This window comes from Boleophthalmus pectinirostris, unplaced genomic scaffold (assembly GCF_026225935.1).
Source record: "Boleophthalmus pectinirostris isolate CB_2022bp ecotype Guang Dong unplaced genomic scaffold, ASM2622593v1 HiC_scaffold_22, whole genome shotgun sequence".
Classification (NCBI taxonomy): Eukaryota; Metazoa; Chordata; class Actinopteri; order Gobiiformes; family Gobiidae; genus Boleophthalmus; species Boleophthalmus pectinirostris.
In genome coordinates this window covers 25,217,577-25,241,983 of record NW_026571190.1, presented here as the reverse complement: position 1 = coordinate 25,241,983, position 24,407 = coordinate 25,217,577, and the positions used below count along the sequence as shown (strand labels likewise).

General features: G+C 38.4%; 3 protein-coding genes across 4 annotated transcripts in view; 2 read left to right on the top strand and 1 right to left on the bottom strand.

Annotated features, from left to right (window-relative positions):
• The window catches only part of LOC110172671 (bMERB domain-containing protein 1-like), a 122,839-nt gene extending 103,608 nt beyond the window's left edge, over positions 1–19,231 (top strand). Inside the window, exon 6 of one of the 2 annotated variants that reach the window (XR_008632790.1) lies at positions 19,206–19,231. The gene's annotated coding sequence lies outside the window, so the exon portion shown is untranslated. Of the gene's footprint in view, positions 1–6,459; positions 6,479–19,205 lie in introns of those variants that run through there. The other variant, XR_008632791.1, reaches the window with a different exon arrangement.
• Positions 1–24,407, top strand: part of LOC110172581 (alpha-1,6-mannosylglycoprotein 6-beta-N-acetylglucosaminyltransferase B-like) — a 157,359-nt gene that overhangs the window by 2,731 nt on the left and 130,221 nt on the right. Inside the window, exon 2 of the mRNA XM_055157733.1 lies at positions 9,628–9,740. Coding sequence (XP_055013708.1) covers positions 9,628–9,740 — 113 coding nt within the window. The remainder of the gene's footprint in view (positions 1–9,627; positions 9,741–24,407) is intronic.
• The window catches only part of LOC129410249 (uncharacterized), a 100,324-nt gene that overhangs the window by 49,689 nt on the left and 26,228 nt on the right, over positions 1–24,407 (bottom strand). The window lies entirely within an intron of this gene.

Genomic DNA, 24,407 nt, shown 5'->3' with positions numbered 1-24,407 from the left:
TTTCTTTTAAAAACAGTAAAACTCCCGTAGATTTATATCAGCACCAGTGCACCACCATCATCAAATTCTCAAATGTGAATGAATCCTATCCCTATTTATGCATACTCTTAACACAAAGCATGCAGATTAAAACTTCAGCAGAACAGATGGACTATAATATTTGATTATTTCATTATGTTGTAGAGCCCTGGGAGGGACAGTGCTTAGGAGTAGGAACAGTAAATGAGAACGAGCCAGCTGTTTGGATGCTACTGCTCACTTGTAAACACACAGCGTGCTTTCTGCTTATTCTGTGTTCTCAGACTGGAGGGGTCAGTGGCCACCTCTCCTCTCTGATCATTACTGTTTAGTGCATTCTCTACAATAACATAGAAAGAGTGTCATTTCAACATGGACTCCAGCACAACAATACAAGTGCTGTTAGAAATGTTCAGTTTTGATCCTACAGTGGTTCAAATGTATTTCTGTATTACTGTGTTTACATGCGAAGCAGCTATGGACAGGCAGTGTTGGGAAGTAACTCAACACATGTACACAAATCTGTATTCTGAGTATTAGTTTTGAGTATTAGTTTTGAGTTACTGTATTCTGGTACAGTTAAAGTTATTTTTTATTTGGTGCTATTCAAAATGTACTTACTTTTCTAAAATCAAAGGAATACATGGTGGTACTTGATCACACAGTTTTGGCTTTGAACTGTGCGTTTTAAGTAAGAAAATTTGAAAACATGTAGTGCAAGTGTGCATGCATATTTTTCTTTTCTAATTAGACATAACTTAAAGGTGCAGGGAGCATTTTTTCTGGTGGAAGGCCCGTCACCCGCTTGCCTCAGTGGCTCAGTAGAGATGTTATTGCCTTGTCTTGATTGTTCCACAGTAGAGATTAGCCCTTCATCTCAAGGGAGACAACTATAGGCTACATTACAGGTCAGATCTGTGGAGAGACAACCCCATTCATAGAAAGAATTATTGTATTTTTGGGAAATAGATACAACTGTAATAATTGATTGATGTGTTTAATATTATACCATGGAACATTCCAGGCAAAGTGACTTATGGAGACAAGAAGGTGAATGACCCCTGACCAGAAAAGTTGTACAATGCACCTTTAATAACAAACAGTTCGATAAAAGTCAAGTTGTTTGTAATTCTAAGTCAGGGGTCTCCAACCTGTAGCTCAGGAGCTACCAGTGGCTCTCCAACCCCTTCCAAGTAGCTCGCCAAGGGATTTCTGAATTACATGTATTGTGCTGAATAACAAAATTTTGGTCAATTAAATGGCTTTTACGATTGTAAATGTATCACTGATGCCTAAAATTTGTGCAGTAATAAATGGTTTATGTTTTATAAGCATCAACTTGTACTCTATCTAAGACCATGACTCTTTCATTAACTCAATTTCTTGTGACCGCTGAAATGAGTAGCTCTCTGGTATTTTTGTTTTGTAAAGGTAATTCGCCAGAGGAAGACGTTGGAGACCCCAGTTCTATCTTGTGTGTTTTTTCCACTGTATTATAATGCAACTCTGTGTAAAATTATCCCAAGTATTCAGAATACAGTAAGTACTCTGACTGAAGCCATGTATCATAATACATGGTTCAAAATACATGTTAATGCAGGTATTCTGTATTCTGTAACTAAATACATTTTCAAAGTATTCTTCCCATTGCTGTGGACAGAGGCTGCAAAATGGGTAAAGTTTGTCACATTCTCTTGCAGCAAATTGATCTGAACATTCCCTCTCTTTCTCTCCTCAGTGTTGATTTATCACTTTAGAAAGAAGCTACTGCCCCTTTTAATCCTGATTTTTCAAACTTTTGACATAATAGAAGGCCGGCGCTCTCATTTTTTCAGTGTGTCTTCTGGCTTGTTTTACAGACTAATGATTCACTTCCAATAGCATCGAAGTGGCAATGCAGAAATGAAAGTGCCTGTGACAGGTTAGACTACTCATTAAACACGGTGAAGATCGTTATATTTAAGATTCACACTTGTTTTCCTAAGTTAGCCACACTGTAGGTTTACAATTTTACTTAACATCACACTAGGGAATTATTATCTGACAAATACAAATATATGAAAACACTTTTACTTTGTTGAAAGTATCAGAAAAAATTGTATTTCTTGCGTGTAAATTGTGCTGAAATTTTTGATAGAATGTGTGATGTCAGCAATTTATAGTTACAATAGTTAGAATCACACCAAATTAAATCAAGATTAGAGAATCATAAAAATCCATACATACTTTAATCTTTAATTTAATTCTGAGGTGTTAATTAGGTCCGTTAAAGGTGCACTATGTGGACTTGCTTTACAGTATACGGAGATATGGCATTGAAGTTGGAAATGAGCAGGTGATGCTTCCAGGCCAAGTTACCGGTATATATATATATATATATATATATATATATATATATATATATATATATATATATATATATATATATATATAATCTTTTTTTTTTTTTTTTTTGCAATAAACACACCTTTAATTGAATAAATGCAAAATAGATAGTAAGTAAGATAGTTATGTGGTAAAACAATCCAAAACATGCACTTTAGGTAAAATAGTCCTTGCCAAGTCTGGCTCAAGTGGACTCACGACCACTGCTCCATTGACATTGAACGTTAAAGGGAGAGTCCGAAATTTTGGACATAGGACCTCAATTCCTAGTGAGCCGGAGTGTTGGAGACATGTGGAGACACTTTTTAAAATTTTCCACCCAGTCCTTGTATTTGCAGAGGTCGCTGGTGTTAGGCTAGTGCATGTCAATGGCCATAGTTAGCCTGCCACTAAAAACAGTCTTACCCACTCCACAAAACACCCAAAGCAAATCTATTATTACGCCAGACTGTCCATGTGAATGTCTGAGTTGATAGAATAATTTTAGAAGTAAAACCAACCTTGCATTTGAAGGATTTATGTTTGAGCAGCAGTGAATTGTACTTCTTGAAACCTTGGCAGCGGTGGACTGATGTCACCCAGCACCTATCTTAACAGCAAAGTAAAATTCTGCAAATAGAAACAGAAAATAGTCCCTCAACATTTGACGATTCATGTGATGCAAGGTTAGTTTTATTTCAAATATTATTCTATCAACACAGACATTTACATCAACAGTCTGGTGTAATAATTGGGTGCTTTATGGAATGGGTAACACTCCACCACTCTGGCTCACTAGGAAATGAGGTCCTATGTCCAAAATTCTGGACTGTCACTTTCAATGCAGAGGGCACATTTCTCTACAAGGACAATAAAGACCTAAACTAATTCCAAGAAAAACAATATCTCCATGGTAGCGGACACCCAATTAAAAAAGTTATTTAGTGCACTTTTAATGTCAATGCCTTTTGAAGAAAATTGGAATGAGAATAGCAATTAATAATCCTATATTATGCAAAACTGACTCTTGAGCTTTTACTTTTAGTTTATAATGTTATTACTTTCTCAAAAACATACCCGGAGTTGTGTTTTGTTTCGTTCACACATGTTTGAGTTTTACATTATTAGTCTGTCTACATTTCCAAACTCAAAATGCTCTCTTCCACCTTGTGACGTCATCTAGTGATATTTTTCAAGATCCCTTTTTACCTTTTGTTCAGTAGAGATCCCAGGGCTGAAATAACCAAATGACTTTAGTGAAGGTTTATGGAGTTTAAACACACACAGTAGCACATTATTACCGCATGACATCACAAGGTGGAAGAGACACAGCACAAACATGGAGGATTTCTGTGTTAAACATGTGCGTATAAAACAGAACACAAGTCTAGATATGTTTTTGATAACACAGAGCAGACAAGAGCATAATATAAGCCCTTTAAGGTGATGATGGAATATTGATGAACATAGTACATACATATACATAGATAATACTCTACTTATGCTAATGAAATGTAAGAAATAGGTTGAACAAAACTCTGTCCTTGAAGGCCCCAGACTGTACAGTGTCCTAGATCGTCAGAACATAAAGTCACTCTGGGCTGGAGCCAGACCACAGCGCTGTACTTAACAGATTATTCACATCATCTTTGTCTCTTTGGGTCAATCTAAAGCGTGCAGTGAGGGTCCCCATATTGCCAGTGGGAGCGCCATGTTCCCCTCTTCATCAATATTAAGAGCTCTTGTACAGGACTTTGCGTGACTCCTGAGTATTTGCATGTATTTGCACCAAGCCCAGCATTGAAACAAACAGCCCTCGCTTGGATTTGAAGAGGACGCAATGGATATGAATAATGCATCTATTTGTTATGTTGGCATTTGAGTTTTCAGTGCTGGAGCTAAAACTACCTGTGCAGGGCTGCTATTGCATTATGAAAGAAGTCCTAGTGGATTTCACACAAGGATTCAGTGTTTCATTTCACTGCAGTTACTGAGGACAGTATCTACAAGGCTGCAGCTAATGGTTATTTTAGTAGTCAGCTACAGTCAGCTATTGTTTTTTCAATTAGCTGACTAGTGAAGCAGTTTTTAAAGGGTCCAACATCTGCTTCTCTACTCTTCTCTAGAGATGTTGCCTGGAATGTTCCACAGTAAAGCATTACACTTATTTATGTCTGTGAAGGCAGCAGGTAACACCAAACTTCATGTCAGATCTGTGGAGAGGCGAGTGTGCTCATAGGAATAATGCAAGTTTTTAGGTGAATAAAAACCCATGTTATTGAGTAAATGCAAGATGGATATGTTTAATGCCATACTGGGATATTCCAGACAAAATGATAACATCTCTATGGAGACAAGCAAAATGGCAGACCCTCCACCAGAAACGTTAGAGTGTGCTTTTAAGATACACTTTAAACCAGATGATAATAATGTGCTAACTGAAGGCTTAGATAAAGAGTATTTTAAAAAACAGTGTATTATTTGTAATTCATATTTTTGCCATTTTGATTTAATTTGATTTAATGCTGCTGCCTTTTGGCATTTTTTATAGTCTGTGCACAGTCCAGATAATAAGCAGTGGTTATTAACGATCCTGTATTATACAAAATTGACTCTTGTGTGAATAAAACAAAACACAACTCCAGATAGTCCAAGTAAAGCTCACATGTTTTAAATCCCATCCACATAAAAAGCAGGTCAACTTAATAAAATAATAGTAATTAAATAATAAATTGTCCTTAAACATCCTATTGTTTAACACTATTTTAGAATGTTATTACCTCATCTCATACCTGGAGTTGTGTTCTGTTTTTATTTACACATATTTGAGTAATCCTGTTGAGCTCAAAATGCTCTGTTCCACCTTATGATGTCATCAGGCGCTAGTTTTCAAGTAAACAGCTTTTAAACCCTTTTCCTTCTTGCTTAGTAAGGACTGAAATATGCACGATTTGTGAGTTAAACATGTGTGAATAAATCAAAATACAACTCCAAGAATGTTTTTAATGAGGAAACAGTATTATAATATTGTTTACTTTCAATCTCCACCCACAAATGTTAATGAAACATATTTCAAATAAAATGATTAGTTTATTCATTTATCACTAGGCAACATGCCACGTTTGACTGCTTTGTGATTCATGTGTGTCCTTATTGTTGCTAACAGGATCTGATAAGCGCAGACAGTTAGATTTCTGTTACCTTTTGTCCCATCACCCACCCCGTATATGCACACACACACACACTTGAAAAGACGTGAAGCATTTCAGATGGGAGACAGATATAAATTTCTTCAGCTTATAAAATGAAACTCTCCAGACTGTTTTTCTTCTCTATTCCCCTTTTGTTCTGCACTAAATCCTTCAAGGCTTCTCCGGGTTTGCTTTGAAATAGCGCATACACCACCTTGTTACCGATAGAGACCGAGGGGCGTATTGTCCACCAAATCAGAATCAGAGAAGTGTATAATAAGATAACCTTTGATCCATATAAACTGAAGAGAGTAGCTTAACTAGAGCTGGATTTACTTTCACACAAAAGACCTGGATTTCAACCTTTTCAAAGTCCCAACTCTGCTCCTCTCATGGCGCCCTAACGCAGGGACACACTGAGTTACAGTCTCTTCTCCCTCTGGAGCTTTTTGATGCATTTTCAAAAACATGATGAAGGAAATCGGCACGCTACTAAATTTTTATGACTTATTTTAGAGGAGACTTCTTAAACTTCTACATTTCTTCTCATACCAACGCATACCAATCAGTTTTTATTTTCAGTTAGTTATTTTCTGATCACATTTCCTCATCACAAACATACCTGGAGTTGTGTTTTGTTTCATTCACACATTTATAGTTAGCTCTTCTTTCACTCTTTTACTCTGTTCTACCTTTTGATGTCATGTGGTAATACAGGAGGTGCTCCACTGTGTTTTTAAACTCAAAACACCTACACTAAAGTCATTTTGATCATTTCAGCCCCGGAATTGCAAATCTCAATTGAACTAAAGTTAAAAAATATCTGTTGACTTGAAGACAGGCTAATGATAAAGGGTTACATAAACAAAACAAAACTCAACTCCAGGTATGTTTGTGATGAGGAAATGTGATCAGAAAATAACATAATATGGTCCCTAACATCATTATAACGTGGCTTAAAGCTCACAAGAGTCAATTTCACGTATTACAAAAATACTGTAAACCTTTGCCCTCCATTTGAAATGATTGCATCAAATTCCATAGTGTTGTGAAGGCTACCTATTCATGTGTTAAATGTACAGCGCTTCTTTTCTTTTCACTCTTGGCTTTTAGCGTTTCCTTTTTCCTCGTGCTTTTTATGTCTGAATAATCCTGTTGGTAGCGACTGCTCTGGGGTGTACAGTTCTCCTTGGTTTTGGCAGTGGTACTCCCCATGAGCCCTCCAATAACATCAGTGTTGTGGAGTGCTTCGCCCTTTGGCTCGTGTCTTTGCCTCTTCTCTTCGTGATGATTGCTCCATTTGTGCTCTGCTTCAGGAGTGCAGCCTGCTGTTCCTTCACTGTCTCCACACTGTCTTCTCCAGCTTTTAACGCTCTCTCTCTTTCTATCTCCTTTCTCTCTATCCACCTTTATTCTTTACCCTTTACCTCTGCCTGTCCGTCACTCCGACTGTCTGAGCTGTCTGCCATAATGGTCCACCTATGTCTTTCTTTGGTTTTTCATGCATTGTGCTCTTCGCGTTACAGCAAGTTTGGCTTTATTCCGCACCAAATGTCTCAAAGCGCCTTCATCTCAGACCAGGTGGAGGCTGTAGTGGCTCTAATGCATACCGTTGTTGTGGCGTTTGCGAGACGCTATACTCACCTTGCCTGTGTATGAAGGTAGTGTGTGAGTGAGTGTGTGATTAGTGGTGATTGGAGTGGTCAATGGTGCAGATTGGCAGCCACTCTTCTGTCAGTCTGTAGTTGTGACCATATAATATCAGCTACAGAATGAATAATGCACGATATTGTAAAAATGAAAAGCTATGTAAGACTAATTCATTCTTTTTTATGATTACTACTATGATCTGTATTAGGGGAACTGTTGGGCAAGTTACTTCAAAACTGTAATACGTTATTTATTACTTATTTATTGTTACTGTCATTTCAAAGTACTTTGTTAGATTACAATATTACACGACTATTGCAGCACTTTCAAGTTAGTCTCACCAAAATGACTGTTGCTGATTGTCAACTAACAATCAGAGAGAGAAGATGCAGAACTTTTGCTCCGAATATAGACTGAACCAGGAGGACTGAACCAGGAGGACTGAACCAGAACTGACAGAACTGAACCAGATCTAAACCAGGTCTAAACCAGAACTGAACCAGAGCTGAACCAGGACGAAACTGGGTCTAAACCTGGCCTGAACTAGGACTAAACCAGGTCTAAACTTGGACTAAACCAGGTCTAAACCAGGACTAAACCAAATCTAAACCCGGTCTAAACCAGGACTAAACCAGCACTAAACCAGAACTAAACCAGGATTTATCTTGGACTAGGACTTGGAATCTAGGATCTCCCCTGAGAGAACCTTGAGCCCGTGGAGCAGGGAGTTCTGCACCGGTCCTTTCTCCTGCGGTCACCCGACGGTCTACGCAGGTGCACCTCTGGGCCCGTTCCGACATTCAGAACCGTAACGATGGTGTTTCACCACTGCTGATATTGTGGTGATTTTAGAGAATTTGTATTAAGAAAAATTTTAAACCCACCACTTCAATCCAGGTTAAAAAAGCATTGTATCGCACGTTACTGACATTTGTACCGAGTAAAATATTATTATTTTTTCCCTGTAATGCCTTACGTTACTGTGTTACAACAAAAAGCAATGTAATATAATACAGTAATTTGTTACTCTCAACACTAGTTAGGGGTGGAATGAGACACAATTTTCACAAGACGAGATGAGATTAGGCTCACGAGAACGAGAGAAGACGAGATTTTGACATAATCTGTTATAAATACGTAGTCTAATCACAATTTTCACTTCACAATTTTTAAAATTTTTATTTTATGTAATACTTAAGCGGTCATCACACTACTGCTTTTGCACCAGCTCTTAACTCTTTTGTTGTCCAAGCCAATGGTAAATTCATGGGAAAAAAAATCTTGCGAGATAATTTTTCTCACATGTGTACAGTCTTGTGGCAATTTTGCCTTACGAGATCTTGTCCCATATCTGTATGTAGATATTATAGGCAGGTCATAGACTCTATAGACTGCTTTGGCTTCATCGACTCTGGTTCCAATTCACTTTTTATTGAAAAGACGTCACCCCCCTCGATGTGACTGCTGCTGTCAGATTCCTCATTTTGGTCCTAAAATGTTAATCTGCTCTATGTGAAGCTGGTGTTTTTATTTTGCTATTTTGTCCATAAATCAAGAACATTAATAAGAAATAAAGCAGGTACCAGAATTCCAAATATGGCACTCTGCCCCATTCCAAATGACTGCCCCATTACTTAATTACTTCTTTACAGTCTGTGACCCAGATGGGAAAAAGCAATGTTACTTTATAGTACTGAAAATTGTGTCATTTTGCAGCACGACAAAACAAAACATCGACCACAACTACATGGATCATGACGGAAAGGGTCCAAGCTGAAGCAAAAGTCCCAAACCCTATTAAACAATAACAGAATTCCAAGAAAGAAAGCAGCACATGAACAAGTTTGGATTTACAACTTCACTTATCACTCACTGTACATATAAGAGACAAGATAAATTCAAATGAACAAAATTTAATACATAATTCCAGAGCTCTATGTCTTTCAAAACATAACGCTTTATATTCTTTTCTTTTAATGACTTCTGTAGTGTTGGACTTTTTAAAATCATCACTCAGGTTGTTACATAAACTAACTCCTCTAACAAAAACACAATCACTTTTTTTCTTAGTTCTTATCTTCAGTTTTTTTTAAAGATGCCTGTTTTGATTTTTGTTTGTTTTTATAGTAGTATAGTACTGACATTCTATACTATGAAAACAATACATTACATAAGTGCAATGCGATGTCTTACTTGAGTCAAAAAATAACGGATTGGGCAATGTAAATAAAGACAGAATGAGCTGCACATTTTTTCCCCAAATTAAACACATCCAGTCCCTGCCATCTCATCTTCCCCATCTGTATTTTTCTTGAGTAAAAGCAGCTATTTACTCTCCCCGGCCATCAATATGTCTGTGGCTCTGAAGCAGCGTTTAAATCACTTGTTTGTGTGTCCGTTGCAGGATATTCGTGGTGGGGATCGGATTCTTCAGCCTGTGCTTCCTAATGACCTCTCTGGGGGGGCAGTTCTCAGCCAAGAGACTGGGGGACTCCCCGTTCACCATACGCACAGAAGGTAATAACACCAGCTATGTGTGTTTGCTATGTTCGGAGATGCTGCAACACCAATGGACACTATAACTCTATACAATCTAATCACAATAAATGTCAGCTTATACGCCCATCGGAATGAACTGGAGAAATTGCAAAGTAAAGGCAATTTATAACACACAACATACAGGACATGCAACATACAGAGAGATGGGCGGTCATGGTTAAATCAATATGGCTGTAAGGGCTAGTTGTTGTAAATGTATTGCTTTGCTCCTGAGTGGTATGAGGAGGTGGTGACTGTGAACAGGCTTTCACTGTTTCATCAAGTCTAGTGTTTCTCAAACTGTGGGGTGGGCAACACAAATGGTGCGTATTATAGGCTTACTTTAGTGATGCTACACACAAGTCTTTTGCATTTAGAATGATTTTCTTTTTCTTTTTGACCATGAGGAGAAGTCTAGAAATAGGATGGTTTAGTTGATTCTATTAGAAAGATATATTCAATTATTCTTTTGGGAGAGGTTGAAAAGACTGAACTACTGAGCCTCATCACATAAACGCACAGCTGTTGAAGGTGAGAAGTGATAAAAACAGGCAAGTAGATGCTGTGTTCCTGGAGTGGGCTTGGAGACTGTTGGTCACTGACGCAGTGGCTGCATAGCTTTAGACAAAATCAATACAGCCATAAAAACCCTTTATGGACAAACGCAATGATGACTTCAAATAAGGTATGACGGTTTGATATCTATGCATTACATTGTCTGTATGGCATTATGTATCATGAATGGGTTATTAGGACTAACCATAAAACATAATGTACAGCAACTGGAGACTAATAGCTTGGTTAAATACAGTGTTTGCTTTCTGGGAATAGCATTCTGTTCACAAAGGACTTTAAGTTAATATAACAAGAGATGCACTGATATGATACTGGTATCAGATATCTGCACCAATACTGAACATTTTGATGGATCAGATATCGGTTCCAAGATATCATTTGTTATAATTTTCGTCAATAAATTGGTGTAATAAGATGATTTACTGGACTGGCTTTGTTGACCCTCATAATATTTGTTCTTTAAATGATAAATAACAGCTACAAAACACATGGGTATTTTTGTACATACAGGTTTGTGTTTAAAGTAAATACATTTTATTTTCAGTCTCTTCACTGGTAGCTGAATCAATGCAACCCTAAATATAATCTAATGGTTGTGTTTACAAACTTATTTCATATTTTACATTTTTTAATAATTTACTGGCATATTAGCCAGGCTGGCGCCACCTAGTGCCTCTTCTCAATTTCATTTCTCTCCAGTGGCTAGGTCACGAATCGGAATACACTAGACCAGGGGTGTCAAACTCATTTTGGTCTGGGGGCCTTATCCAACCGACTTTGATCCCAAAGGGGCCGGATCAGAAAACTCATGTCATATAAACCCCAAAAAGAACAATAAGTTCAATTAAAGCCGCGCGCGGCGATGGTGGCCCTCGCCCCGGGCACGCACCGCCCCCCCTGGCGAACGCCGGGGACTCGCGACCGCCCCGACACACCGCTCTCTCTTCCCGACAGCTCCCGAGGCCAACAGGTCATCCACCAGAAAAATGACATAGTGTACCTTTAAAATTGGATAAAGTGAATGATTCTAGAGACAAACTGTAGACACTAAACAGGTCACGTGACTTTAATGGTCAAGAGCACTGTCACACTAAGACTAAGTGCATGAAAACACATCCTCCACCAGAAAAGTTACATAGTGTGCCTTTAAATTTCTCAGAAGTGAAATTATTCTAGAGGCCAAAGTGTAAAACTAGGGCATAGGTCTTACTGACTTTTATGATGAGGACTACGTCAGTGAATGTTTTGGCAAAGTTTTACAAATGAATGTAAAACTAATTTTATGTCACACAATAATAAATTGTGTGCATTCATATAGGTGGCGCTGTATCCCTGATAACTGTATTTGACATATCAATGGAATAAGGGTCATGCAGTGTATAACTGATAGAAATGTCATCACAATCGGACAAAACATGTGCATATAATAATTTTTACAATATTTTTTGGAGGATTCTCTGTGCCCCTGCTGGCCAACCGTGAAAAATACATCATGACTGTAATAGACATTTTTGCTTATAATCATGCATAGAATTTAAAGGTTGTATGGAGGATTTTTTTTTTAGTTTCAAGTTGTCAATGATAGCATTATAGAGGTGCAGTAGCCTTGTAATTATGATGACCAAAAAAAAGAGAATAAAAATTCATCAACTCTGGACGTGGTGGGGCTAAACATTTGCCAATAGATAACGACACTGCCTCGTTATCTGTTAGCTGACAGGCTGTCAATCAATCTCCCTACGTTTCTAGCGTAACTGACTTGCCTGCGCGCCGCCGGTACGTGGTTTACGTACGCCTGTCACGCAGTCCACAGACGCAAGCCGCACAGACGCTGTTTACTCCACCAACGCAACAGTTCTTAGCAGCTTTTTTTGACCTATATCTTCCTCGCAGTTAGCACAAAGTTTGTTGCAATGGCGACAAGAATCCAGGAGCAGTTAGCCACAAAAGAAAGTCCGTTTTTGAGGTCGCTGAAAGAAGAAGACAAGGGGAAAAGCAGCGAAGCCAAACTAAGGTGATTCTTGAAGATTCATTCCAGCGATGGCGCGACTGAAGCAGACGCAGGGTCTAAAGACTGACGCATTGGTCGCCAAATTACTCCTGGACAGGTCACTTCTGCTTATTATGAAAACGTACTTTATTTCCAAGAGCTAGACAAACGTTTTTCAGGACACGAAAGCGATATCCTATGTCTGAAAACGTAATTTTCAAGGCAAAGAAAGAGTCCGCTTGCTGCTGCGTGTTGTAGCTAGTTCATTCGCACGGAATCTCCGCGCACTCTTCTCTGCACCCCTTTCCTGCTCCTCTCCCCGCTGCCCGATCCGCTCTTCCCCCTGCTCCTCACTTCTCCGGGCACGGAATCTCCGCGCACCGCTCCCTCTCCCCTCTCCTCTCTCCTCTCCCTGCTCCGCTCTTCTCCCTGCTCCTCACTTCTCGTCCGCGAACGAAATGTCCGCACACCCCCTCCCCCCGCTCCTCACTTCTCCGCCTTGCCTAACCAACACTGTAGTTAGTTGTTTACAAGTCATGTGCAGCGCACCGGCTGTAAACAAACCTGTTTCTGGCGTAAAGAGGAGGCGGGAGGAGGCGTTTCTACGTAGGGAGCTGTAGGGGAGGGGGGGGTGGTTTCACGCATGCGCAACATTTGAAAAAGGACAAACAGTCGCTGGATTTCTCGTTCCTTGGAAAATCCTCTATACAACCTTTAACCCCCGACTTTGGTCCAAGTTTGATAATGTTGACATTTCATGTCTAAGGTAGGGGGCGCTATACTGTTCACTTTTCATATGTTTTATAGTTAATTATATTCAGACCAATATCCCGCATTAGTGATTCAAATTTCAGCACAATTGAACTAAGCATGTCCCTGTAATAATTTTAAAAATATTTTTTGGGGGATTCTTTGCGCCCCTACTGGCAAACCGTGAAAAATGCATCATGTCCGTAATAGACTTTTTTGCTTGTCATCATGCATAGAATTTAATTTCCGAATTTGGTCCAAATCTGATAATGTTGACGTTTCATGTCTATGCTAGGGGGCGCTATAGAGTTCACAGTTCATATGTTTTATAGTGTATTATAATCAGGTCGAAATCAGGCATTAGTGATTCAAATTTCAGCACGATCGGACTAAGCCTGTGGGTGTAATAATTTTTTAACTATTTTTTGGGGGAGTCTTTGCGCCCCTGTAAGGAGTATCCCAAAAAAATTTGGCAACTTCTGTGAGTTCATGTCTGTAGATGTGACATGTCAAATCTGAGCCCATTTGGACCAAACCCCGGGGACTTGAATCTTTTTGTAGACCCCCAAGTCAAAACGGCGGCGAATGTTTTATCCAATATGGCTGACTTCCTGTTCGTCATAGGGGTGCACAATGATTGACTTTTTTGCTTGTAATCATGCGTAGCATTTAATCCCCAAATTTGGTGCTAATCTGATAATGTTGACATTTCATGTCAATGGTAGGGGGCGCTATAGTGTTCACTTTTAATATGTTTTATACTGTTTTATATTCAGGCTGAGATCACACATTAGTGATTCAAATTTCAGCACGATCCGATTAAACATGGACATGTAATCATTTTGTAACTATTTTTGGGGGGAGTCTTTGCGCCCCTGCTGGCCAGTGGTGGAAAATGCATCATGTCCGTAATAGACTTTTTTGCTTGTAATCATGTCTAGAATTTAATCCTCTAATTTGGTACTAATCCGATAATGTTGATGTTTGTCAATGCTAGGGGGCGCTATAGAGTTCATTTTTCATCTGTTTTATAGTGTATTATATTCAGGCCATGATCAGGCATTAGTGATTCAAATTTCAGCGCAATCGGACTAAGCCTGTGTGTGTAATTATTTTTTTACTATTTTTTGGGGGAGTCTTTGCGCCCCTGCTGGCCAATAGTGGAAAATGCACCATGTTCGTAATAGACTTTTTTGCTTGTAATCATACATAGAATTTATGTCCCAAATTTGGTACTAATCCGATAATGTTGACGTTTCACGTCTATGCTAGGGGGCGCTATAGAGTTCACTTTTATTAAATTTCATATTTCATCACATTCAGGCCTGGATCACGCAATTGTGATTTGAATTTGAGTTCTCTAGGCCAATGCCTGTGGCCGTGACAGGTCACCGAAAAAACAGGAAATGAAGGCGTTATTCGCCGGCGTGCTACGGGCGAACCGTAAGGAGTATCCCAAAAAAATTTGGGAACTTCTGTGAGTTCATGTCTGTAGATGTGACATGTCAAATTTGAGCTCATTTGGACCAAACCTCGGGGACTTGAATCTTTTTGTAGACCCCCAAGTCAAAACGGCGGCGAATGTTTGATCCAATATGGCCGACTTCCTGTTTGTCATAGGGTCATGCTCCAATTCATCTTTTGGTTTGTCTCATTGTTCTCTATCACTGTCCCGAATTTCGTTTCCCTGCGACAAACTTTGCCTGTCCCCACTCCCATAGGGGTCCAATTCTAGGTGGCGCTGTTGAGTCAGGTCACTCGGGTCATTGTCGCGATGCCCATTTTATCGAATTTTTCGCTGAGCCGATCGATCTGGATCTTTTCGTCCATGTTCAGGGTGTCAAAAATGCGATCGTTTGGTCGGAAAAGGGAATAAAAAAAAAAAGAAACCGACGAAGAACAATACCCCAGTGGCGAGGGCCAAGGGCCAAATATTTGTGCAGAGAAATACAAATCTATTACAAAAAACTTTTTTAATTGATGAATTCTTTCTTTTACTAAATATTATAATATTATGAACAACCTGAAACTTTAAGAAAAATACAATTTCAACACAGTGTTTTAACATGAACTTGTTTAACATTAACTTGTATAAATAGGAATAGGTAAATTTTTCTTGGAAAATCCTGCACTCGGTGTCCACTTTTCTCATTTTGGACATTTTGCTGATGAGGGTGTCATGGTCAACAGTCAAAACAATCATCCTTTAAGAGTGTTTGGAAAGAGGCAAGTCTTCACTTGTGCTGCTCTGGTGGGAGGGGCCACGTACAGAGACGCTGGAAACGCTGCTATGATAAGCACCACAGAAAATGAACAATATTTTAATAAAAAATAGAGTTAAATATTTTAGTAGAAAATCAGCCGAGGGCCAGATTAAAGGTCTTGGAGGGCCGGATCTGTCCCCTGGGCCACATGTTTGACACCTGTGCACTAGATGGTTTGCAAGAACCCCGGAAGTGCGAGTTCGGGCACCAGCCAATCAGCAAAGATTGGCCACTATTTTGGCAACTATTCCTGTGATTGATAATTTAAAGACGGAATAAAGAAAATGTTTGGTGAATTTTATAAAGGGCAAAGATGTTATTGCCCTTCTTCCTAAGGGATTTGGGAAAAGCTTAATATACCAGTTAGCCCCGTTAGCAGCGCATTACATGTGTCACGACCAAATAGCAGCGATTGGTTAAATAAAAAAAGTACCTGCCTACCGTCGAGTGAATTAATTCTAATGCTTCAAGGTCAGATGGTTTACACGAAATTAAGCCGGGTGATAAATCAGGGTAGTGGCATATTGTATGACCTGTTGACCTGTGAATAAGAATGATTTTTTTCAATTCCAGTGAGGCAGCTCAGTGAATGTAGGTGGTTTGAGCCCTGATTCTAACATTTTAAAGACATCTAAATCATGCATTAATAAGTAATGTATATTTGGTTCATGTTGAAACACGGTTGCTGAAGTGATTAAAAAAACTCCTAAAGCTCTCAGAAACATAGATCACAATTACATTTTTATCACCCAGCCCTTATGTCTTTTTCTTTGGGGGCTGCATTTTGACATTGGCCTCACACCGGTGACTCCATGGCTCAGCAGAGAAATGACATTACCACAGTGGCCAGCGGGGGATGTCACATGACTTATGGGGCCTGGTGCCAGTGGCGAGACATAAGGAGAGATCTATTGTTATCTGCAGGTGTGACAGGACAGAGGCAGAGGTGACTGTGGCTGCATCTGTATTCTACTGGGGTTGTATTTTCTTACGATGTGTCTGTCTTGTTCCTCTTGTTTTGCCATTGTCTGATTTGATTTGATTGTATATATTCATACTAGTATAATTCTTGAATTTAAACTGCATCATGGGGTTTATAATAGAATACAGTGTTGCAATAGTCATGTGTACCATCATTTCTGGACTATCAGCCACTACTTTTTTCTCACCCTTTGAATCCTGCGGCTAATAAAACGATGCAGCGAATATATGGATGGATTCTTTGTTTGGCAGATTTATATATATACAGTCTATGGTTTGGCAACAGAGCGGATGCATGCAGTCTAAGTGCAGAAAACGCTGCTGTCTGTGTGATAAAATAAGTTTTGATGCTAAATGAACATTAGTGAGTGGGATACGTCTTACCCGTATGCGTTCAATGCAGGTGAGTGCCTAAATGACGTGAAGAAACATCTCAAACTTCAGTAGCCGGACATCCACTCATACCTGGTCATGTGCGGTAGAGACAGGCGTGATGCACTGAGGAAGATGCTAGTCTGATTGTGTTTTGAACAGTTATTTTGTGCTTCATGCACACACCCTCTTTTTTGAAAACACACAAAGAAATGCAAAATGGAGATGGCAGCAAGACAAACTGACTCAAAAAGACAACAAAAGCTTTCAGAGGCAATAAAAGCAGATGGCCTGAATTTGAAAACTTTCTTGAAGACATGGACACCTGCGGGTTATATTCAGGTGCGGCCTGTATATGTACAATTTAAAATTTTTGTTAAAAGTTAGTTTATGTGGCTTATATTCAGGTGTGCTCAGTAGTCTTGAAATTACGGTAATTTGTCAGGAAATGGTCGGATTTGATATTGATAGATTTTCATATGATTGTGGATTGGAGATGTAACATGCAGAAAATTGTCAAAAAAAATTGTGTTTTTCTATTACCATGATGGCATTGAAATTGTTATTGAATATCATATATATTGAGACACATTTCCCTATTAATGGCATTATTTTACAGCATTTTGATATGAAACATCCAAAAGGTAAATTCACAAATGTTGAACCTGGTCATTTTTATTATTATCTAGACCCCAAAACTCACTGTATTACAACAAAAATCAGCATTTGAACTGTACTCATTTTGGCTGCTGTATTAAAAATGACTTGCCTATAGAATGTTATGACGACATTTGAAACCCATCTTATCCCTTTAGGGTATAGAGTTATTTTTAACCTAACTTGTAATATATCAAGCTTCATTTGAAACTGAAAACACTTTGAACACATCTTAGGCACTCAAAATAGAAGCGGCTCTAAACTGTCTGCATGTGATGCCAGAGTATGTGAGATAATGGGCCAGAGAAACGTAGGTCACTGGGGATTACTGTGATAAATTGAGATTAGCGAGTTTGTGTGATAAATTAGGATTAGCGTTTATGCCGCTCGGAAATGCAGTTGATTAATGAACTAGCTCCGGCTTTAGCCCAAGCAGACATCTGGAGCAGCTCATTAAAACACAGTGTCCAGGACGGCTTCCCCATAGGACTCTCTTTGTGTTTGTGTCTTGTTGCATCATGTTCTGTCCCTGCTTGCACTACCAAAGAGCATAAAGGTGTATTCTGTAACTTTTCCAGTGGAGGGGCCATCATCTGCTTGTCTCTTGCTGATGTTATTGCCTTGCCTAGAATGTTCCATTGTACAGCATTTTAACTCATCTATCAGACTATTATTCAGTTACTGGTGCTTTTACTGCTCAAAAATACCTTGAAAAACATGTATTCTTATTGAGTCTCCTCTCCTCTTGCACCTGACTAAATTGACTCTTGTGAGCTTTAAGTCATGTTACAATGTTGTTTCCTCCTCAGAAACATACCCGGAGTTGTGTTTTATTTCATGTACACATGTTTGAGTAACACCTTATTATTAGTCTCTCTACTTCGCCAAAGCTCAAAATGCTCTATTCCAAATTGTGATGTCATGTAGTGGTAGTTTTCAACAGCTACCTTTTACCTTTAGTTGAGTAGAGATGGCCAATTCCAGGTCTGATATGATCATATTTTTTGCACTATAAGGTGCACTGGATTATAAGGCACATTGAGTGAAACAACCGGACGACACTTGAGACTGATCCCTTAGTCCAGGATCCATTGGCAGATCATGGCGTAACTTGCCCGGCGTTGCCTCCCTGTCTTGGTGAATGTGTGTTATGAATGCCAATGTGGATGGATAATTCAATTTTTTTATTTATTTTTTATATGAACAGGACTCAAATTTACATTGAATAATAATGTGTTTAATGCGGCTTTGCACACATTTGTTTAGTTTTACAGAAACAAAACTTAAAACCACCTGACTAATTTGCATAAACTATAAACACTGAAAAAACAGCCCGCTTCTTGTGCGCTGATGCGATCAGCTTCAGACTAAAAGAAAACATCTCAGTGGAATATATGTGTTCTGTCAGCAACAAGGCGACGGCGGCAGTGTGCGCTGAGTCAACGCAGAACTAAACTTTGCCTTTACTCCACAAAGCTCCTGACTATGGTAGCTGCAATGCTCCAATAATCCATCAAGCAGTGCGGCTTTGTATCTTACCAAAGTTGTACCAAAACATTTTAACAGATTTTTGAGCGCCGTGTACCACATTAAATCGGTTCGAGGTCAGTAAGCACAACCAGAATTAATACATAAGATGCACCAGATTATAAAGCGCACTGTCGATTTTTGAGAAAATTAAAGAATTTTAAGTGCACCTTATAGTCGGAAAAATACAGTTTACAAATTATTCTAGTGAAGGTGCATGGAGTTTAAAACACAGTGGAGCACTGTTTTCTATTTGAGAGAAGAACTCAGCCTAAATATGCAGGGCTTGAGTGTTAAACGTGTGAAGAAAACAAAACACAACTCCAGGTATGTTTGTGATGAGGAAACAACATTACAGTATAATATAGATCTGAAAATACTGTAATATGAGCGCTTTAAGATTCAGTACACTAGCTTCGGGCTTCCACACCATTGAATTACATCATAGATCAAACATTTTTGCTGATTTTAAAGTCTGTTTATGTGTGTTTGTGATGAGTTGGCAGGAAATTGGCTGTTAAATGGGGCGACAGAGGCAATGTGGGACAGGACTGGGACCAGAGAGACTGAGAGACTCATCCATCTGCTCCCTGCAAATCAGCCTGTGCAAAAACAACTGGGCCTTTCATTAAGCCTGGACTGGCCACCTGCAGAGCGGAGCACGCACACACACTGAGATACAGCTCACGTTTCATTAGCTACATGTTACTTCTGCACCATCTACTGTGAGGAAACATACAAACACTGCCAAAGGGCCACTGCACAGGGGAGCTGGATAGTTATGGTTGATGCCGGTGGCTCCTTTAGGATTAGCACTTTTGACATTTTAATTTTAGATGTGTTTATTATGGGTAATTAAGTGGTATTGTACTGCATTTAAATTAGGGTTGCTACTAATTTTTTTTTTTTTTTTTTTGACTTGTCAAGGTTATTCTGAATAATATTATTGAGCTTCCATTTAAATTGAATGTTTTATACTTGGTTAGTGATATGGTTAATAGACAAAATAAGTTCCTTCGTTCATGTTCTGCTTCAATCCCTATCTACCAGTCCTTGGTTTTAAAATGTTTATTTCTGTACTGTTCCTGTCTATCTATTTCAAAAATTGAGTTGAACTGAAGAATAATGAGCATTTAAGTGCTGTTTTGTTTTCAATGCCATCCACGTAAAAAGCAAGTCAACAAGTAATAAAATAATAATTAAATAATAATTTGTCCTTAAAGGTCTTGTATTCAGGGTTCCCACGATCATGGAAATCCTGGAAAAGTCAAGGAAATTGAAAATGTCAATTTCCAGGTCTGGAAAAGTCATAAAATTTTGTAAATTTAATGAATGATTTGGAAAAGTCATGAAATTTTAGTATCTTTTTCACACAAATACAGCGTTCTGTTATCAGATATGATTAGGCTATTATGATTATTTCCAAACGTATGCACCATTTGTTTAAAAGAGATGACAATAAATGCATTGAAAGAATGATGAATGTTAAAAACAATAATACCAAACCATAAGGTGAGTGGAAAGGGTTAACAATTCATATTTAGTCCTAAAAGTCTGATCAATTCTACACAGTTAGGGTGCTGTAAAGTAATGGAAAATTAATTTTAGGTCATGAAAAATCATGGAGTCAGTCATGGAAAAGTTTAGAAATTTTGTCAGTGAAAAGTGGGAACCCTGTATATTACATAACATGAATTCTTGGGAGCTTTACACCATGTTAGATTGTTACTGCCTCATCTCATACCTGGAATGGACATGTTTGAGTAATCCTTTATTATTAGTCTGTCTACATCTCCAAAGCTTAAAACGCTCTGTTCCACCTTGTGATGTCATGAACCTCAATTTAACAGCTACATTTTACCTTTACTTCAGTAGAGATCAGCAAGTCCAGGGCTGCAATCATCCAAATGATTCTGGTGAAGGTGGAGTTTAACAATGTAGTGGAGCACTTCCTGTATTACCACATGACATTATAAAGTGGAACAGAGTTTTTGCTATTTGAGAGGAGAACTCAGACCAAATATGCAGGGTTCGTGTGTTAAAATTCCAGGTTTGCTTGTGAGGAGGAAATTACATTATAACATAGATCAGAAAATTGTGTAATATTGGCCCTTTAATTTTCCAATGTTAAATAAAAAATGAAAAAATAGTAATTCATGAAAATACATTAAGAAATATACAGCATGTTTATTTCAGTAACCATACCTCTGCAGTTTCTCATGTTTACCTGTATATAGTGCATACCATACATAACATACAGCATTTCAATATTTGTAAACCTGCTTATATTCATTGGTTGGTGGAAGGTGTCATCCCTGAAGCCGATAATCACCTGGAAGACAAGCTGATATATTTTTATTTAAAAATGAACTGATTAATTTCAGTTATTTCTGCTTGGATTTAAGCCTGTCATTTGCACACAATAACAGGCATATTTGTACACAGCTTTGTCACCGCAGCTGAAGTCATTGTAATTGCGTTGGTATTAGCTTCATTTGTACACATCCTGCTTCTGGGGATTATGGGCTCGTGCTGGAGGTGAGAGATGTCGGGTTTCCCTTTAAATCCCCTGTACTGCTCAGTAACACATGCTATCATGGAGTGAAGGGAAAAAAAAAAAAAAAAACTTAAAATGGAGAGGTACTGCACAATAGTTTGATAAAATAAATACGTATGTTCCTCAAGTACAAAATTATGAGAGTAAGTTAATTATCTTATTAATTATTGCAAACATGGAGGAAGGGATGTACTGGTGCGCAAACGGTCATTTTGCCCTCAAAGTAATTGGTAAATCCATGAAATCAAGCCAGTATCAAATACGATTGTAGAACCAGACAGACCATAGAGAGGGTGATTATAAAGACATCTTAAAAGTGGAGCTCCAATTTTGCTAGAATGGTTCCAGGGGAATACACATGTGGCTGCATATTAGGAACTTTGTCACTAATACATACATAATGGTTGGTTTTATAGGCATCTAACTGTTCCCAATCGAAGGCTTGCGGTGGCTTTTAGATATACTCAATTTCTTTTCTTCAGTAGCTCTCTGCCATTTTCATTTTGTAAAGGAAAAAGGTTTGAGATCTTTGGTCTACATGTACTTGTAATTAGGCCTTGTAATTAGGCCCCTAAAGGGATAGGCCTATTGCATTCTCTTGACATCAAGCTGTATCCAAGAAAAAAATCTAAGTTTGTGGGGAGCAGTGTTTGCAAGGTACAGTGTTTGAGGAGCACGGTGTTTGCGGGGCATGGTATTTGTAGGGCGCGGTGTTTGTGAGGCGAGCCGTTTGCGTGGCATGGTGTTTGTGGGGCATAGTAATTGCGGGTCATGGTGTTTGCGGGCCGTTGTATTTGCGAAGCACAGCTTTTGCAGGCACAGCATTGGCGCATGCAGCGTTGGTGCACATGAGGGTCAACCATTTCCGCTTGCGGCTATATTTGAGTGTAATTTTTGCCATGTAATTGTAATTAGCTACATTTAAAATCATACAATCAAGTCCCAATTGCTCAAATGCACAATTATCTTAGCTTCAAACTTTCTTCATTCAGGTTTCCCGTTAGTTATCACCACAGCAGTATATTCTTCCATCATGGGCTCCACAAACTGTCAATCAAGTTTTGTATAAAAGACTGATCTAAAGTAAAGCTAGTACTTTGATTACTAAAGTACTTTAAGCAGATACTACTACAAATTGGCCACAGTACTCGTACTTGCATTCATTTTAGCTATGTAACTATACTTTGACTTGAGGACACATTTTTGTTCTTTCCATCACTGCCAGTTTCAGCCAAATTTTCATACTCGATTAGCGTATACTGTCAAAGAAGATTAAATTAGAATTAAAAAGACACATATTTGCCGTCATTCAGACTGAATTTTTTAAAAGCAGAGAGACGTGTTTCCTGATCAAAGCTAGTCCCCGTGGATTATGTAAGTTTGGTACATTAACACTCCACCAAGTCCCCAAACCCTGTCTCTGTTTGTTTAGCTGAAGATCTCCGGGCTTTTCACTGTCCCTGTGGGCCGCAGATAGGAAGGCATCACAAATGTTCCTGCCTTCATGAATTATCTTCTCTTTTATCTATGTAGGTCTCATGGCAACAGCCTCAGAAGTGATTTTAATATCCAAGGAACATTTTGTTAGGAGACGCCACATGTGCTCAGAGCCAAAAGCGACTGAGACGAATGCTTGGTTTATTCGCTGCTTTAAAAAGTTTTCACTCCATCAGACAGGAGAGAAAGTTTCCCAAAACATGTCCTTACTTTGCCTTGACCTCAATAGAAATCATAGTAAGTGCCGCTCTTGAAATAAGCCAGAGATAGCTTAAAATAAGAAGAGAAAGCTTTTGAAAGTGCCCATTAAATGCCTATGACAGGTTGGACTACTCATTTTAATAAATCACATGTATTATATTTAAGATTTTTGCATTTTCCCACAGTTTGGCAATGTTTTCAGGTTTCAAACTTTGACTTCCTGGTTGGAAATCGTAAAACATTGTACACTATGCCAAAACTCCTTAAATCTACACAGATTATATATATATTTTTTTTAAATCTGCCAAATCAAAATATAACAAAACACTTGTTATTTTGTTGAAATTGTGTTTAAAGTAACAGAAAAATATGTTTCTAGTGTGTAATTTGTTATTATTTTTTGGATAGAACTCTACTTCCTGTAATTGTCAACATTCATTCAATTGTTCAAATTTCTTCACAAATAATACATATAATTTATATTTACAATAGGGATGTAACAATAACCAAAATATCTTGACATTGTATCATCAAAAGTCTACAATAGTATCATGGGCCATCACAATATATTGAATTACAAGTCTCTCTGCTTAAATTAATAGTTATTGTGCAAACAGAGAGACCTACATAGACCATGATCCTTATTACAGTTATTTCTTTAGGTAATAAGTACTTTTAACTCTTAAGTCTTTGGATTATGACAGAACCAAAGTCTTGTCACTGCATTTTAAAAGGAAAAAGTCCCACATATTGCAATAAATATTGTACTGAGAAGAGATTGAAATTAGATTTGGATATTGTTACTTCTCTAATTTACAACATGTATTATTCCACCAAATTAAGTCAAAATTACAGAATGATCCAAATCTGCTATACATGGTCTAAAGCCTTATATGTTTCAGGCCGATGCGGTAACGACATCTCACCGCCCAGGGCTCAATTGGCCTCTTTCATGTTTTCCATTTTTTTTGGGTTAGTGGATCATCTGTGTCTCTTATTCCCCACAGTGGTTTTTATTCCGTTGCTTCATGTTCAACAAATCTGGCATGACAATCTTGAGCGTGTCAGCAGTGCTAAGGTACGGAGCTGCCTGTGCTCTTGTTGCCTGGGGAACAGTTAAATAAAATGTGAGCGTGAAGAGGTTAACAGGATTGACCAGACAAAGATAGACGCAAGGAAAGTTTAATGTTTTTGATGGCACATACCACCCTGGAGTTACCGTTTTTGTTTGTTTGTTTGTTTGTTTGTTTTCAATTTTGAAATTATACATGAGG